At 44.5% G+C, this 15,418-nt stretch overlaps 1 protein-coding gene across 2 annotated transcripts in view; it reads left to right on the forward strand.

The window, feature by feature from the left end:
- The window catches only part of LOC144791788 (uncharacterized), a 222,094-nt gene that overhangs the window by 74,795 nt on the left and 131,881 nt on the right, over positions 1 to 15,418 (forward strand). For both annotated transcript variants that reach the window (XM_078666553.1, XM_078666554.1), the window contains exon 4: positions 11,330 to 13,079. In XM_078666553.1, the coding sequence (XP_078522679.1) occupies positions 11,715 to 13,079 (1,365 nt within the window). In that variant the 5' untranslated portion in view covers positions 11,330 to 11,714. The remainder of the gene's footprint in view (positions 1 to 11,329; positions 13,080 to 15,418) is intronic.

Below are 15,418 nucleotides of genomic sequence, written 5' to 3' on the forward strand. Positions count from 1 at the left end.
ATCAAGGCATTGATCGGCCTACCCTGGCTTTTGGCTGGGAGGGTGTTGTGTTGGACTTGGCCCTTATTGTCTAAACTTTTTTTGCTTTTCGTCCTAGCCTTTTACTGACATGGTGTGTCTGAACTGAGAAAAGTAAATATGGTGCAATGGTGTACGCACCTTTATTTCCACAATTGTAGAAATGCACCTTTGTAAAATGTCACTTTCAAAATGGACGCCATTTCTGTCTGCTTGTGCCGCCTGCCTGAGGTGGGTTGGGTTGGTCTAGTGTTTGAAGCGTTTGAAGTGACAAAGTGCCCTACACCTCCCCCACAGTGACAGTTGGGACTGGAACTGCCAGGAGCCTCCTTGAAGGTTCTAGCCCTTTCTGGTAGGTGGGGTGAGAAGTGTATAAATAGCGGAGCTGGGAAGCCATATGCTCAGACTGGACGTGGACTTGAATGAGAGGGGACACTCTGCCAGGAGGTACCGCCGCATGGGCCTGTGTGCTGGCCCCTGGGCCCAACTGTACCCCTCTGCTGTCCACAGGGTTAGTGAGAGCCCCCTTACTGGAGTGAAGACCACTGACCCAGGAGGAGTGCCACTTTATGGGGGATGACTGGTCCTAAGAACTGCGGCCCTGTACTGATGAGTGCCCACTGACTGCAGATCTTGCCCAGTAGTGCCTGATGCTCTCCTACCTAGCACCTCGTGAGTGCTACAACTGTGCCCTGCCTGCTGGCTAGCGCCTGGAGAAGAAAGGAGCGCTAAATTTGTATTGTCTGCACTTCCCTGCCTGCACACTAGCGCTTTGGGAGTGTTACACGCCTATCCTACCTGATATCTAGCGCTTGGTGAGGGCGGCGCTATATGCCGATTGCCCAGGAGAAGAGGAGCTGACTGCCCAGGAGGTGAGGAGCGTGTGCGTCCCTGCAGCGCTGTGCTGCCGAAGTGCCACGAGGAAACCTCAGCGTGTGGGATTCCCCCTGCCTGCTTGGGGAAGAGCGGGTGCCCACCACGTGTTTGTGCCCTTCTGCGTGGGTGCCGCACTGCATCTGCGCTTATTTAAATTAGGCGGGTGCCCACCCCGCGTGTGGGCCGCGTCTGGTGCTTATTTAAAACAGCGGGAGCCCACCATGCATTTGCAGCCTGTCGTGGGTGCCACCCCGCGTGTGTGCGGCGTTCCTGCATATTTGAAAACCAGCGGGAGCCCATACCGCGGTTTTGGCGCCTCTGAAATTATTTGAAACTAAGCAAGCGCCTACCCCGTGTGTGGATACTTCAACCATTGAAGGCGGGAGCCCACCCCGCACTTCAGAATTGACACGAGGCATTACTACACTGAGTTTGGGACCCTCTTCCTGGATCCTGCACCGGTATATTACCCTGCGGTATTCCAGAAGTTTGGTCCTATCTAAATAACCCCCGTCTCTTCTTTGTATACGATATTGAGGTGGTAGTAGTCTTGAGGGTACATAAGGGCCATTGCCCATATGACATCATCCTAGACCCTCATATGGCTTTGAATTTTATTAACAGGGTTTGAGTTGTTAATTCCTCTAAGAATAGGCACTAGCTATACAAACCTTCTTCTTACTCTGTGTTATACGGGGATGTGCCCCGGTATTACTATGAAGGAGTCGCGTTCATGCGGCAGGGAATCCAGCGTGCATGAACCTGGCAATGGCTTGCCGGCATTTGTACATGGGGAGCTGTTTTGTCAACATCGTGGTAAAATCCAGGGTTACCCACGCCAGTATGCTGTCAACCATATAGCCTATGCGCATGCACTGGGGGGACTCTCTCCCTATCAATGCACATGCGCTGTCTATCCCTATTTTAGCGCATGTGCGCTCCAGTTGAATTTGTGAGGAATCCCGGAAAGGGTTTACGCCCACACCTGACCTCATTACTTTATTAATACCGCGTCCTGCCACCTTTCTTTTACTACTGGCAGACGCACGGAGGGGGTAGGTGAAATTGTAAAATTGTAAGTAAATTTTCTTTGGAGGAATTTGGACATCGTGAATGAATTGTTTAGTGTGGTTTTTGCCTGATACCAGTTCCTGAAATTTTTCATTCATTTCAATTGTTTCTACAGCCCGGTATTGTGTGGGCGGTGCTTGCTCTCGCCAGTGGAGGAACCTACTACCTCAGGGTACCTATAATAGGCGGAGCAACACTCGTACTCATCTACCAACCGTTAAGACTTCTTGGGGAGAATTTCCATTTGGAACATATGGAAAGTTACAAGTGGTACCATAAACATGATGACTAATTGGCACGGTGTGTATGCAATACCGCACGGTGCCATGGTCCCATTGAATATACTCCTATGCCTCTTGAGCCTGTTTCTTGCTTACCCCTTATACAATTGATGTGCATACAGTTGTGGCGCAGAATGAGGCATCAAGTTGTTACTGATGCTTCTCTCTATTGTTTGTTCTTTATCCTAGGTTCCTATCAGGAGCTTTTTTTCATCACGCAGCTGTAGCCATATCATAGATATACAGGTTACTGCCCCGCTCTTTTTTATTTAGAGGGTCTAGTAATGAAAAAAAAATGTCATGTGCGCTTTATATATCATCATTGCTCTGGTCCTGAAGAAGCTCCTACGACCCTTATGGCGACGCAGGCACGAAACATGTTGACCTATGACCTCTAGACACCCGGGCATATTGTGCCTCTGGGACAAGATTTTATTGAAGTAGTTTATCGACCAAGGGTTTACAATCCACACATTCGCTGCATGTTTACCCTTTATCACCCTCTCTGGACCCACACCCCACACGTTACTTTGTGTTTTTCAGAATCTGGACTTAGGGGTTTGTAACTGTGCTTGGTCTTTAAACTCCCCTGGGACCCGTTTGTTCTTGTTGCCCACACCCCACACACCCGCATTCACCATCCGGCAGTCCTTGAAAAGATCTCTGATAAAGAGACCCTTCGGGGGACCCGTAGGGAATTGCAGCGCCGGCCCTACAAGGAGTAGCTGCCCGAGGATGAAGCATGACACCTCTTGGGGTGTGTGAGGGCAACAGAGAACAACAAGTGGTTTTCCCACTGTACTAGCGGGATCTATTTACCTAGGGATCTTCTTTTTCCCTCTTTACTTTTTTCACCTTTTTCCATTGCACGGGTGACTATTTGCACTCTCAGGCGTGGGTGACTTTTTGCACCCTGCCAATAGGAACTATGTCCCCTTGTGTAAACGAATGTAGGTACTGGGAGCATGGACATTGGACCTTGAATAGCTCCTTGGCCCCCTCTTCAAGTATTTTAATTAACTGAAACGCCTTTTTCTTCTTAATTAAATATGAGAGCACCTTCAAATACGTGAGTACAGCACGTCTTCTGCACAGACAACCTTTGTTTGATTTAATAGACTAAACATTAGCTACATATAGAATACAAATCTAGCCACATATAGGATACACATGACTGCAGACTTGCCTCTTAGTTCATGAATTGGATTGTCATCAGGGCTTGGGTTGGAATGTTTCTTACATCATGTTTAAAAACTATCACTTTTAGTAAATACATAACTAAAGCATAAAGTAGCAGCCCACTCATTTGCAATCAGCAGATTTTACATTGAAATGTCTACAGAATGGCTACCGAATTTGTCACTGACGTGGTTTTGAAATTATATAGTGTACAATGTTTAGAGAGAAAGTTTCTGCAAATATTTGTAATTTGCACATCACCTAGTAAAGTGTTCTGATTGTTTTGCCCCAATTTAAAACTTTTTGCATCATACTTCTGAATTACGGAAAGAAGTTCCTAATTCCTGATATACTTATACTATTCATTTGCAAGCTGTTTAAATGTTGTGTTGGAGAAAAACATGACATTTTGCAGCCTTTTGTTTCACAATTATTGTCAGATAGCTCACTTGACAAAAAACATTAACTGTCATTAGAGAAAGAAAAGTAAACACTATTTTCCAGGAACAGATGAGCAACAATTAGTAAAAAGACAATCTGAATGTAGACCTCTGTCTTTGAGCAGTTGCCAAATATGTCCACATAAAAACAAGATTTAAAGGCTTCTTAATTGCTCATTCACTTTCTGAATGAACAGAACACCTGTTTCTTCTAGCTTAAGTTTACTGCCTGCAGGGATGAGTAAGTGCTAAAAATAGCTCGACCTGATAAAATCTCACTCGCAAGTAAAGTAAAGTCCACATTTGTAAAGCGCACAATCACCCGTAAGGGTCTCTAGGCGCTGGGGGCCGTCGGGAAGATTAAGCGAGCTATTGCCCAGAGTCACATGGTGCTGGGCTACCCTGCCGCCGGAGCCGGGGATCGAACCGTGGTCCCCAGATTCCAGCGTCAGTCGCCCTGGCCGCGGCGCCACACCTCTCCCCCCAAGTGCGACTGGATTTTTCGAGGCCTTATTGGAGTGATTACATTGATCCTGCACAGAGTATGAAAACGCCCCATTTTGATATTTAAAGATTATATAGTGTGAGATGACCTTGAGGTTCGATTTGCCAGTCATATCAAAAGAGACGGACCACTTCCTGTATAAAGTCTGTGTGTCCTTTCGGAAGGCAGTTGGGTCTGTTCCACTTTTGAAACACATATTGGAAGAAGGGAAGAGAGTGATGCAGAAACTGGCTAAAATACCTGTGATGGAGCAGTGTTTAGAAAATAGATAAAACTCCAGAGAATAACCCATGTCTCCTTTACACTCCTGGTGGAGCATCAGCAGAAGCCCAACACTGCTCCCAGAACCTGGCTACTCCCTGATCATGGCCCTTTTGACTGAGATCACTTGTTTCAGCGTGGCAAAGGTTTACTTTTCGTCATTACTTTGGTTTCTAGTCAAGATTGTAACAATAACCAGTGCTGGAGAAAAAAGCTTCTCTAGTCCGAATTCTGTAAGTTCACGTCCACACCAGTTCACATGGTTGTGTTTGCTATTATGCACCACTTTCACCAAGTTTGCTTAGAAGATACATGAGAGCTATTTTTTTAAAATCTGTCATTGGGGTCTGAGCATGTGACCGAAGAGCTAGACCAGCGTTTTCTGTAGTCCAGTGACTCCTAGGGTTCTGCAGTGTCTACTCAGAGGGCCCGTGACTGCTTGGAAAATTAAATAATATTAATCAATTCATAAAGTAAACAAACAAGCAAAGTATCAAACTGAAAATGTGAAAAAATTCTGCAAATGTGCAAGAGATTGAAATTGGAGGCTAGAAATTAGGTTGGCATCCTTGGATTGATTCCTGGGAGCAGTACAAGTGCAAACAGAACATAGTTCAAGCAATGGATGGCCTAAATTGAATTAAAAAAATCTCCAACCGTCCAATTAAATGACTTCATTTTTGTATACTTGTGAATTAAATAAGCTATTTCCTAATTTGTGCATTTGTTTGATGAACGCTTGTTCCATATGTTGTGTTTCGTTTTGCTGTTCCAATAATAAAAATTGCTAATGCCCGGTACCTGGATTCCAGTAATGATTAAGGGAGGGTCCCCAGGAATCCAATAATGATTAAGTGAGGCTACACAGAAGTCAAAAGGTTAAGAAACACTGAGCTAGAACAAATGTTTTGGGAGGCCAGATCAGACAGGAACTGAGCCACTTTACTATTGGAACTGTTTTCTCTATGTATGCTGAAATCCCCTAATAAGACACAATGTTTTGAGGAGATCACATGAATGGCAATTTAGTCCAACAGTTTAAGGGTAAAATCTTGAAAAGATCCTGGGGGACGGTAAACTAACGCACCTTTCCAGCATTCCTGGGATGAGAATTGGATTTTGAAAATGCAAATCTCTATTTTATCCTCAATACGGGATTCAATCATAAATACTTTTATTGACTTTTTGTAAACTATTGCAATACCACCACCAATCTGTACCATACCAATCTGTACCATACCGGAGTTATGGTACAGATTGATTGTGATGTGCCTCAGAAGCTGAGATAAGCTCTGTTTTGAGAGGAGCTGTTGTTAAACCTACCTCCAGACCCTGCCAAAGGCTCTGGAAATGGCAATACGGACAGGAAAACGAACCCTCCAAGGAGGGCACTTTACAGCATCTGACATCAGCAGCAAAGTTCCCTGGTATAGAAAACTGATGAGTTGCTCCCCTGAATATACATATCTTAGTGTATTTGAGGTAATTGTGGGAAAAGAGGCAGGGGTCCTCGTGACGTTCAGGTGCAAACGGGCGCAGACTGGCTTGCCTTTGTCATGCCAGCGGCACGTCTGCGCTGTCATGCAGTTTAAGTAATGAGCGTAGGAGTGCTACCTCCCGTGACCTCCTCTAACCCGCAGGGTTGGATTGGGATTGAAAATCGGCCAGGGCACGCAAAAAAAAAAATCGGCCCACATTTGCATAATCACTCCTCAGTCAAATCACTGCATTAGCGTAATCTTATAATAAAAACTTCGGGGGGTTGGGGGAGAAGGTAAAAAAATGCACGTGTTAGTTTACAATGGTGAAACAAGTGAGGCCACTTCTGCTCAGGCACCCTGTCCCCGCTCAATATCACCCATTGATGGGCTGACCAGCGAGACCTCTGCGTGTTGCTAAACGGAGGTAACGAGCGCCCATCTGCCTCCAGAAAGGCCACTCAGACACCCACTGGGCCGCTGGCTGAATGAACAATAGAGACAGCGCCCAAATGCCCCCCAGACTGCTAAAAAAGCAGCCCACAGAAGGACTCGGACACCGACCCCTCGGGCATTGCCCGAATGCCCACGTTACCAATCCGAGGCTGCTAACCCGGATGTCACTCGTCCCACTCTCGCCAGCTCCCTCCACACAAACGGAAGACCCGCGTTGGAACAGGCAGCATGCGAAAAGGCTGAGTGCAGACACAGGTGAAAGCAGTCCCCACGACAAGGACGAGCTGCGCATACAGAAGTGTATAAACGTTTAAAAATGCGCTGTAAATGGATCGCCACCTTGTATGGACAACGCAAAATGCATAAATGTTAATTGTTTTATATGTCTGTAAAAACCAAATAAAAATATTATAAAAAAAAAATGCGCGGTAGTTAATTTCACAGGTGTCTAAAAGGTTAAAACTGCGCTGTGGCTGAAAGTGACTTGTTAAATATGTGCATACTTGATTAGCTGTCTTAAGACAGTGTTGTTGTCTGTTCACATTGACACGGTCAGAAATTTAAACCTACAATGGGTTTTGATGAATGAGGAAACCTTTTAAACGCTAGAAAGGTAAGTAATAGCTTTTGATGATGCCCGTCCTTCATTACCATGAATATTGGGATGACATTAGTTTTGCTTTTTACTCTGGAATCTCGTTCCGTTTGTAATCCAAACGGAAGAAATGTACTAATGATTTAATGAAAAATATCCAAATCCTTATTAAAAATATATTACAATGTTTTGGGCCGCATTAAGTTCCCTCTACATTCCGTTTAAGTAAATAAAGTCATCAGAAGTAAAAGAAAAACCTCTTTCTTGTTGGGCTAAACTATCGACCACTAGCCTTCTCATCTATTGCAATGTTAAGAAAAAAAGGAAAAGGATATTGCCTTCTCGAAATTCAGATCTGAAATATGGATGCCAGATGAAAGATATTCTACTTTCTTGGAATAATGTTTCATAGTGGTCTGCAGAAGAGAAACAACCTTTAAGTTATTTGTTAATGTAACACAAAATACAAACTTAATTTCAGTATAGCCAGAAAATACTCTAGCTTTTGTTGACGAAAAGAACATTGGCTTATCGCTGTGGTGACGGAACGTGTTGTGAGAGGTTAAGATGGGAAATTTCAGGCATTAAGAAATCACCTTTGAATGTTTTACTTAGAACTCTCAACTCCTTTTTGGAATGTTTATTTATTCTACCTGTGCTGTATTGTAACACCTTTTTGTCACTTACCTAGTAATTTATGAAATGCATTTAAAAACGATCTACTTTTTCCCTGTAGCTTAGTGCTTTTTAGGTTTCGCCTCGTCGAAAGCTGCACAGCAGACTTTCGTGCAGGGCGAAATCTTTTGAGTTACAGTATGGATGTTTGTCCCGCCTCTGTCTTCTATTGGCTAGCTCCATAAATGGAGGCTAGCCATTGAAAGAGAGAGGCGTCCGTCGTTCTGTGAGGCGACTCATGGGCGTTCCGGCGATTTTTTTACCATTCAGCCCCTTTGTGCACGTCATTGCGGCGGTTGGCGGTGGTTTATTTTTTTTTTTGTTTAGGTTTGTTTGGTCATTTCTTTGAAGATGGTGCCCGGTGGAGAGTGATTTCAGCCCCTGCCGCAACACAAACAAGCGCTCCTCAGCTCGCGGGAGCCGCTAAGCGCTTTTCTTAAACCTATCCCGCCCCCCCTCCCGCTGTCCGTTCCCGCCCCCCTCCCGCGGTCCGTGTGCCCGTTCTGTCCCCCCACCCCCCGCTGTCCGTGTCTCCGGCCGGTGGAAACCTCACGCACGTTCTTTCTGTGCCCAGCTATCGTTGGCTCCATACGGCTTTGATTCGAAGTGAGTGCTGCAGGGATGAGGGGCCGCGGTGGCGTCTTGGTGGTGACCCGCGCCTATTTAGCCAGGCTAGGGTTACCTTCGCAGCGGCCCCCATTGTGTATAAGTGCATTGGTGCATATGTACGTGTTTTTTTGTCTCCCCTTCACGCTGCTTGTCTCTCTCTTGTCAGTCTCATCTGTTTGACTCCTCTCATGGTTCCCGTAGTCTCATTCACCTTTCTTAGGTGTTCCTTGTCTCTCGTTCTGTACTATAAATTTGTGGAAGTATCTTTACTCTCCCTATATCTTATGTTTCCTCTTTCTCAGCCTCGAAGTTTCCGTCGCTCTTTCTCAAACAGTTGCCTGTTTCTTTCCCTGTCTCTTTTCGCTCTCTCTGCCTCTTTACGCCTCTCTTTCTCTATCAGTTTCTCCACTCTGTTTGCACCGGTCCCTGCACTCACCTGTCCGCTCTTTAGACTCTCTGTCCCAGTTAAGCCTCTGAGAGTTTGGGCATCACTTCTCTATGCCTCTGCCTCATACTCTGAGCCCTCCCCTCTCGCTCCTTTTGATCCTCTGCCGCCTGTTTCACTTTTTATTCCCTCCATTATAACATTATTCACCCCCCCTCCATCTGCAACATACTCCCTCCCACGCTGCGATTATTCCTTTTGTTTCCACAATGGAAGTTTTTCAACAGAATATGGATTACCCTGTCCCATGTCCTGTTCGCTTTTCTCTTGGTTCCCAGTCTCCTGTCTCTCCTTGGCCACCGTCCCCACCTGCTTGTTGCTGTATCATTTACTGGCTCCTTCCTCTGTGAACATAAGGCACATGAAAACACACCCAGCAGCGGCAGGTCCGGGTGCTCACCCCTCGTTACCAGGAAGCGTCCTCCTCCCTGGAGACCGGCTGCATGATTTGCAAGTTAAAGCCACCACCAGCCCACACGGGCTGCAAGAGGCAGCGGTTAAAGAGAACGCTTGGTTCAATATTCCGAGCCCGGGGTGAAAGCAAAGACGTAACAACAATGAACAACCACCTCGAGAACAACAAAAGCGCCGCTAGCGCATTAAAGGCAGATTGTGAGACAGTTCCGAGAAAGTCTGAGGAGATCTTAGTGTAAGGGCAAAAGCAGACCCAGGACCACGGGGACGGGCACTATTTATTTAGGCAGGGAGTTAGACGTACTAGAACACCCTGGAAATTTTTATTTTACAGCAAGATCTGTATATTTCTATCTACACTTCTCTATCTTTCCCAGAGTGGGTGACAGTGACTGCAGCTATGGTTCTTTGGGAAAACCCAGACTGATGCTATGGTGTTTGCCTGAACCTACACTCTTCAGTTAAGGTTAATTAATTTAAAGTTTCATCATTATTTAAACATATTTGCAGATTAGTTAAAGTGTGGCAACGTTATTTGGGGAGACTGGGAAGGACATTTCACACCGGAAGTCTCATACAAATTTGTGTTCACCACTATAGCAAAAAAAGGCCGAATGGAACTACACTAAATTTGCAGGTCCTTATTATTGGGTTAATGTAAATTTAAACAGTCGTTTCCTGAACTTTGCGCTACAAAAAAGCGTGGTTCTGCTTTGTAGAGTTACATTTATCTCTGTGTGGGTGGCTCTGTGTGTGGGTTGCTCTGTGTGTGTGTGGGTGGCTCTGTGTGTGTGTGTGTGGCTCTCTGTGTGTGTGTGTGGCTCTCTGTGTGTGTGTGTGTGCGTGTGGGTGCAAATGCAATAGGTCTCGCATTTGCGAGAGATTAAGCTATTGGCATTGTAAATGACAATGCCATTTATTTATCGGTTTTCAAAACCAACACATAAATAAAAAATTTGTCATTTACAATGCCAATAGCTCTAACTTTTACAAAGGCGAAACCGTTGCATTGTAAATGCTTGTTCTTATAAAAAGCAAACTATCGGCCAGATTCATCATTGTAAATTCGCCTCGCAAAGGGTCAGATTCTGAGAATCCGGCCCTTTGCAAGCGCAATTTTTGCATTTGGGATTCATCATCCCAAATGCAAAAATCGCAATTACCGAAATCGCTTAATTGCGAAGAATCGCATTTAAGGAATCTCAATTAGAGATTCCTTAAATGCTATTCATGAACCTTTTTAAAATTGCAAATTCGCAATATGGTGCCGCTATTTACCGCGAAGTGTAACTTCGTGGTAAATAGCGAAAACTTAGAAAAATGCACTTTAGTGCATTTTTCTAAGTTGTATGTTACACACACACACATGTCCTTTGGACATGTGTGTGCGCAACACCTGTGTACATTTGCCTTTCAGGGGTGCTACAGGGTCCTTTGGACACCCTGGCACCCTTGAAATCGCTTCCTTATTTGCGATTCGCTAATTGCGAATCGCAAATAAGGAATGACTCCCATTCATTCCTATGGGCCTTTGGCCCATAGGAATGAATGGGGAGTTAGCAATTAGCGAATCGCAAATAAGAAAGCTGTAGAAATCGCATTTAATTGTGCGATTTCTACATGAATCCCGTTTTGCGAGTCTTTAATAGCGATTCCTTAAAAATCGCTATTAAGGACTCGCAAATCGGGACATTGATGAATCTGGGGGTATATTCCTTGCAGATTTTATTGCCAGTAGTGGGATTCTAATCCAGCCGTCATTGACTTTCTTCAGGGTATATTAAGTTAATGGCCTGACTGATGATGCTACGAAAATGTGTGCAACTTTGGATGGGAATGTGCTGCTGACTTCCTAGTTGATGTCCTCTATTTCCTTTGCTTTCGGTTGTAAAGTGGTTTGTGAGACCCCATGCAAATGTTTATCCTGTTTCTCTGCATTGGAATCACAGAAACGTAGCCTGAATTAAAGCAGTCATTTTAATGATCCTGAACTCACAAAATGCTTTATACTATAATTTTTCTCTAGGATCCCAGATGAAGGGAATCAGCAGAACCGTGACCGTGATGCTCCCGGATTTAATAATTATCGGAAACACAGAGGAGGCAGAAGTGGCAGGGAAGGAGCATCTGAGCGCTCAGAAGGTGTAGATGGCACTCCTCCATTCAGACCCTCGAGAGGTCGTGGGAGAAGACAGTTTAACAAAAGGCCAGATAAACCTTTGTATGTTCCTGCAGGGGTTCGGCAAAAATATGGCACTTGGGTAAGCGATGGGAAGGAAGAGCCTGAGATAGTCAGCGACGGAGCAGGCAAAGAAGCTGTGTGCACTGATTTGAGTGTGAAGCACAATTTGGAAAATGAGTGCAATGAGCAAGTCCCAGAAAAGTCAGAGAAAGTTTCCAGCTCTGTGCCTATGGACCTGATTGGTGCTACTTTAGAAGATAAAAGTAAGGCGGAAGAGATAATGGATTCAAAAGTTGTTTTGGAAATAGATGTTACTAAGCCAGAAGGCGAAGAAGAGGGAATTCCTTTTTACAGTAAGGTACTGGACTTAAGCAAAACAGCTGTCAAAGATGATAGCCAGGTGTCTGATGTTACTAGGCAAGGAGGGGAAATGGTGCAAAATGAAGCTAGTTGTAAAGTCCTGGAGGTCAGTAAATCCACAGAAGGTGATCATACTGTGGCAGGTCTTTCTGAATCGGTGATGGACGCAGTAGAAGACGGCTGTAATGCCCTAAACTTGTGCAAAGCTGCATTAGAAAATGGGAGTAGCGAAGCAGGCATTTGTGAGCAATTACCTGGCATAACAACAGAATTAAATAGTGAGGCCCTGGATGTAAGCAGGGCTGTTTCAAATGATGAAAGTACAGTATTAGACATTCCAGATGCAACAGACAAAACTGTGGTCAGCGAGGCTACGTTACTTGCAAATGTAGAGTCGTGTAAAAGCACTTCAGCAGATGTAAAGGTTTTAGAAATGCATGATACAGTTCATGCAGCAGTAGAAATGGAAGTCATCGATCTACATCAAGCTGCTACACAGAATGTACAAATGACCTCCAGTATACCGGACCATGTCGGGGAAACAGTGACTGACACAATGGCGACTGGAGGTGTAAATCAAGCAGCTTTGGAAGTTGAGAACAGTGAGGTGTCAAAGAAAACTGCAAATGACGATAGTGATGTTGACGTTTTGAATGTAAAACAACCTTCAGAAGCTGAGAGCAGGGCAGTGGTTTTACATGGTCCAGAGGAGGACAGTATTGCAATTAAAAGTAAAACATCTGATGAACCGGATCCATGTGCTTCACTGACTGTAGATGATAAGTCAGTGGAGGACAGGCCTTTAGCAGAAGAAATAAGGATCAGTAAAGACATGGAGAAGGAAGAAATCTGCATTGGACATATGGGTGAGGATTGTGTCAAGGAGCCCTCGCAAACTGCACATACATTAGGTACTTCAGACTCCAAATGTAGTTCTCACAACACTGTCCAAAACCGTCCTTTAGAGGGCAGTAATGCACTTCAAAAGACCGAAGGTCAGACTGATCAAAGCATAACTTGTTCAGCAGAGTTACAAGGTGCAGATGTAAATGCTGAAATCAGCAGGCCCTCACCAGAGCTGTCGAATGAGGAAATGGATGGTGCAGGTGTACCATGTGAAGCAAATCCTGCTACAAGCCGCTCTGCATCTGGCACGAGCCCAGAACTTCTTACCGGAAATGAAGAGCAAGAAAGCAGGGAGGATGAAGATGACATCCAGCAGCTGCTACAAGAGGTAATGTTTTTCTTTTAGGAACGAAGTTTAAAAACATAATCATAGCAGCATGTGTATATCGTGGAGAGGTCCTTTTGTTTTTACACAGTGGTTGCAAACGAAGATATGACAAGGAAGCTGAGATGAAATTGATCTCTTACAGTGTAGGTGAGGTGTTTGTGCAGTTTGGAACTTTTCTGAAATTGGACATGTAAATTGCTGATGTTCTTGTGCAAACTCAGTTAATGACAACATACAGGTTGTGGCATGAATTTGTGAGATCATGAGTGGAGAACGCATCAAGTTGCAGGGCCACTTTGCATGTTTATGAAATTGTATCAGATGCATACTTTTCTAAGTGTATGTAGGTGATTCAGTCTTAAGAGGTCTTGCACAGATTACAGGGAATAGTTGGCTATCTTTACCAGTAAAGCGGTTTCTCTTAGAAGACCATAACAGTTGTGTTTGATACTGTTACCTTTTCTATTCTCCTATATACAGTAACTCAGTTTACAGTGTTATTATTATTTTTTTTACTCCTCATCTCACCGTGTCAAGTCTTTGTGGAACATTTACAGCCGCACTCTCTCTCTGTGGGCCACATGGCTGACCACGCTTTACTTGGGTCACCAGACCTCCTCCCCTTTAGTACCGGGGACACGGTGTAATCATTGGAGTGTCCGGATCATTCTTAACCCCTTCCACGCTCATGACGAGCTGGGCTCGTCATGAGGTAGCCTCCTCGCACGCTCATGACGAGCCCAGCTCGTCACGTAACATGCGCTTTACAAAATCTCAGCGTGCAAGCGGAATTCCACCCGCACGCATGCGGTTAAGTTCCTTCCCCACCTCATTATGGGGTGCCAGATGTTAGACAGCTTCCCTCTGCCCTTTCGTATTCCAGCCGGGCCATACTAAATGATGATTTTAACCAGTCCTCACTACTCGGGGGAAGGTGGTCCTTCCATCTCCTACATATTTCCCTTCTTGCCAACAATATCAAATATAGGAGGAGCCCTTTTTCCTGACTTGTGGCTATCTGGTAGAAGAATCCATCATCCCCAAAAATAACTAGAGAGGAGTTTACTTTAATTGTAGTGCTGAAAAGACCCGACAGTGCCTGTCCTATCTCCTTCCAGTATTGAACTAGTTCTTTGCAATCAATAAACATGTGGATATCGTTAGCCATCAGTTCCTGACATCTTGGGCATTTCGGTGGAGGTATAGGGGCAAATTTCCCGATTTTATAGGGGGTGTAATAAAGCCTATTAACCACGAAAAAGTGGTTCTTCTTCAGGCAGGCAGACTTTATATATTTATATAAGGTCTTCAAGGATGGTTCAAACATGCCCTCTGCCTGCAATGCCAATGCGGTGTTGTTCCAAACCCCTTCTGCCAGTGGTATCCCCATATCTTCTCCTTTTACTAAATGTTGGTACCATACTGAGATTTCTTTCGCTATGGATGTGGGGGATTGGCTAAGCCTTTCTACTACCTCATTACTCCCCATCTCCTCCCATTCCGCTGTATGCCAGGACACCAATTGAAGATATTTAAACCTTGATAGGTTAGTTCTACCTTTGCCCTCAAATACTCCCATGGGTGTATCCCCTCCACATCCATTAACTCATTCCACTTCAAGATTCCGGCTCTTTTAATGGGTATAGCCAGGGCATCTTTTAAACAGTCGGGGGTACCAGGCGAGTCCCAAATTGGAGATGAAGCAGAATAGTACCCAATCCCACTGCCTACCCTTACCCTGTGCCATACCTCCAAAGCTGTTTTTAATATCTTCAGACGAATCCTCTTAAAGTATCTTGGAGAGCCAAACTTATACAAAAATTCATCATTCCTCCCTTCTACTCTCACCATTTCTTGCAACAATTTGCCCCAGGATGAATCATCAGGTCTGGTGAGTAACCTTAATTGTATTTGTTGGACTATTTGTAGAATCGTTTTGACTAAAGCATTACCTTTAAAAGGCACGTGGATCAGAGTATTAGTTGTAACCATGCCCTATTTTTTCTATATTTATTGTTAAAGCAGAGCTGTAATGTTGACACACTCCCCCTCAAGATTAGTTTTCGTGTCCGTCAAGTTATCCACGTATCTCCCTGGGGTCTGCATAAATCAGTTCAACAGTTTTACAGACTAATAAACAGGTTTGTTAAAATGAATGAAAAGTGGAAGTTAGGAATATATGTTGTTTTAAAACAAGTGAAATGAAAAGGATGGAAAGAGAGGACAAAAAGATTGGTAAAGTTCGGGACAGAAAAAAAGTTAATGGGAAACTAATAAGCACACATTATAGTGCAGACTTGCACAAGATGCTGTTTTTGGCACAGGGTTAAAGACGAAGG

The sequence above is a fragment of the Lissotriton helveticus genome, chromosome 11 (assembly GCF_964261635.1).
Source record: "Lissotriton helveticus chromosome 11, aLisHel1.1, whole genome shotgun sequence".
NCBI lineage: Eukaryota > Metazoa > Chordata > Amphibia > Caudata > Salamandridae > Lissotriton > Lissotriton helveticus.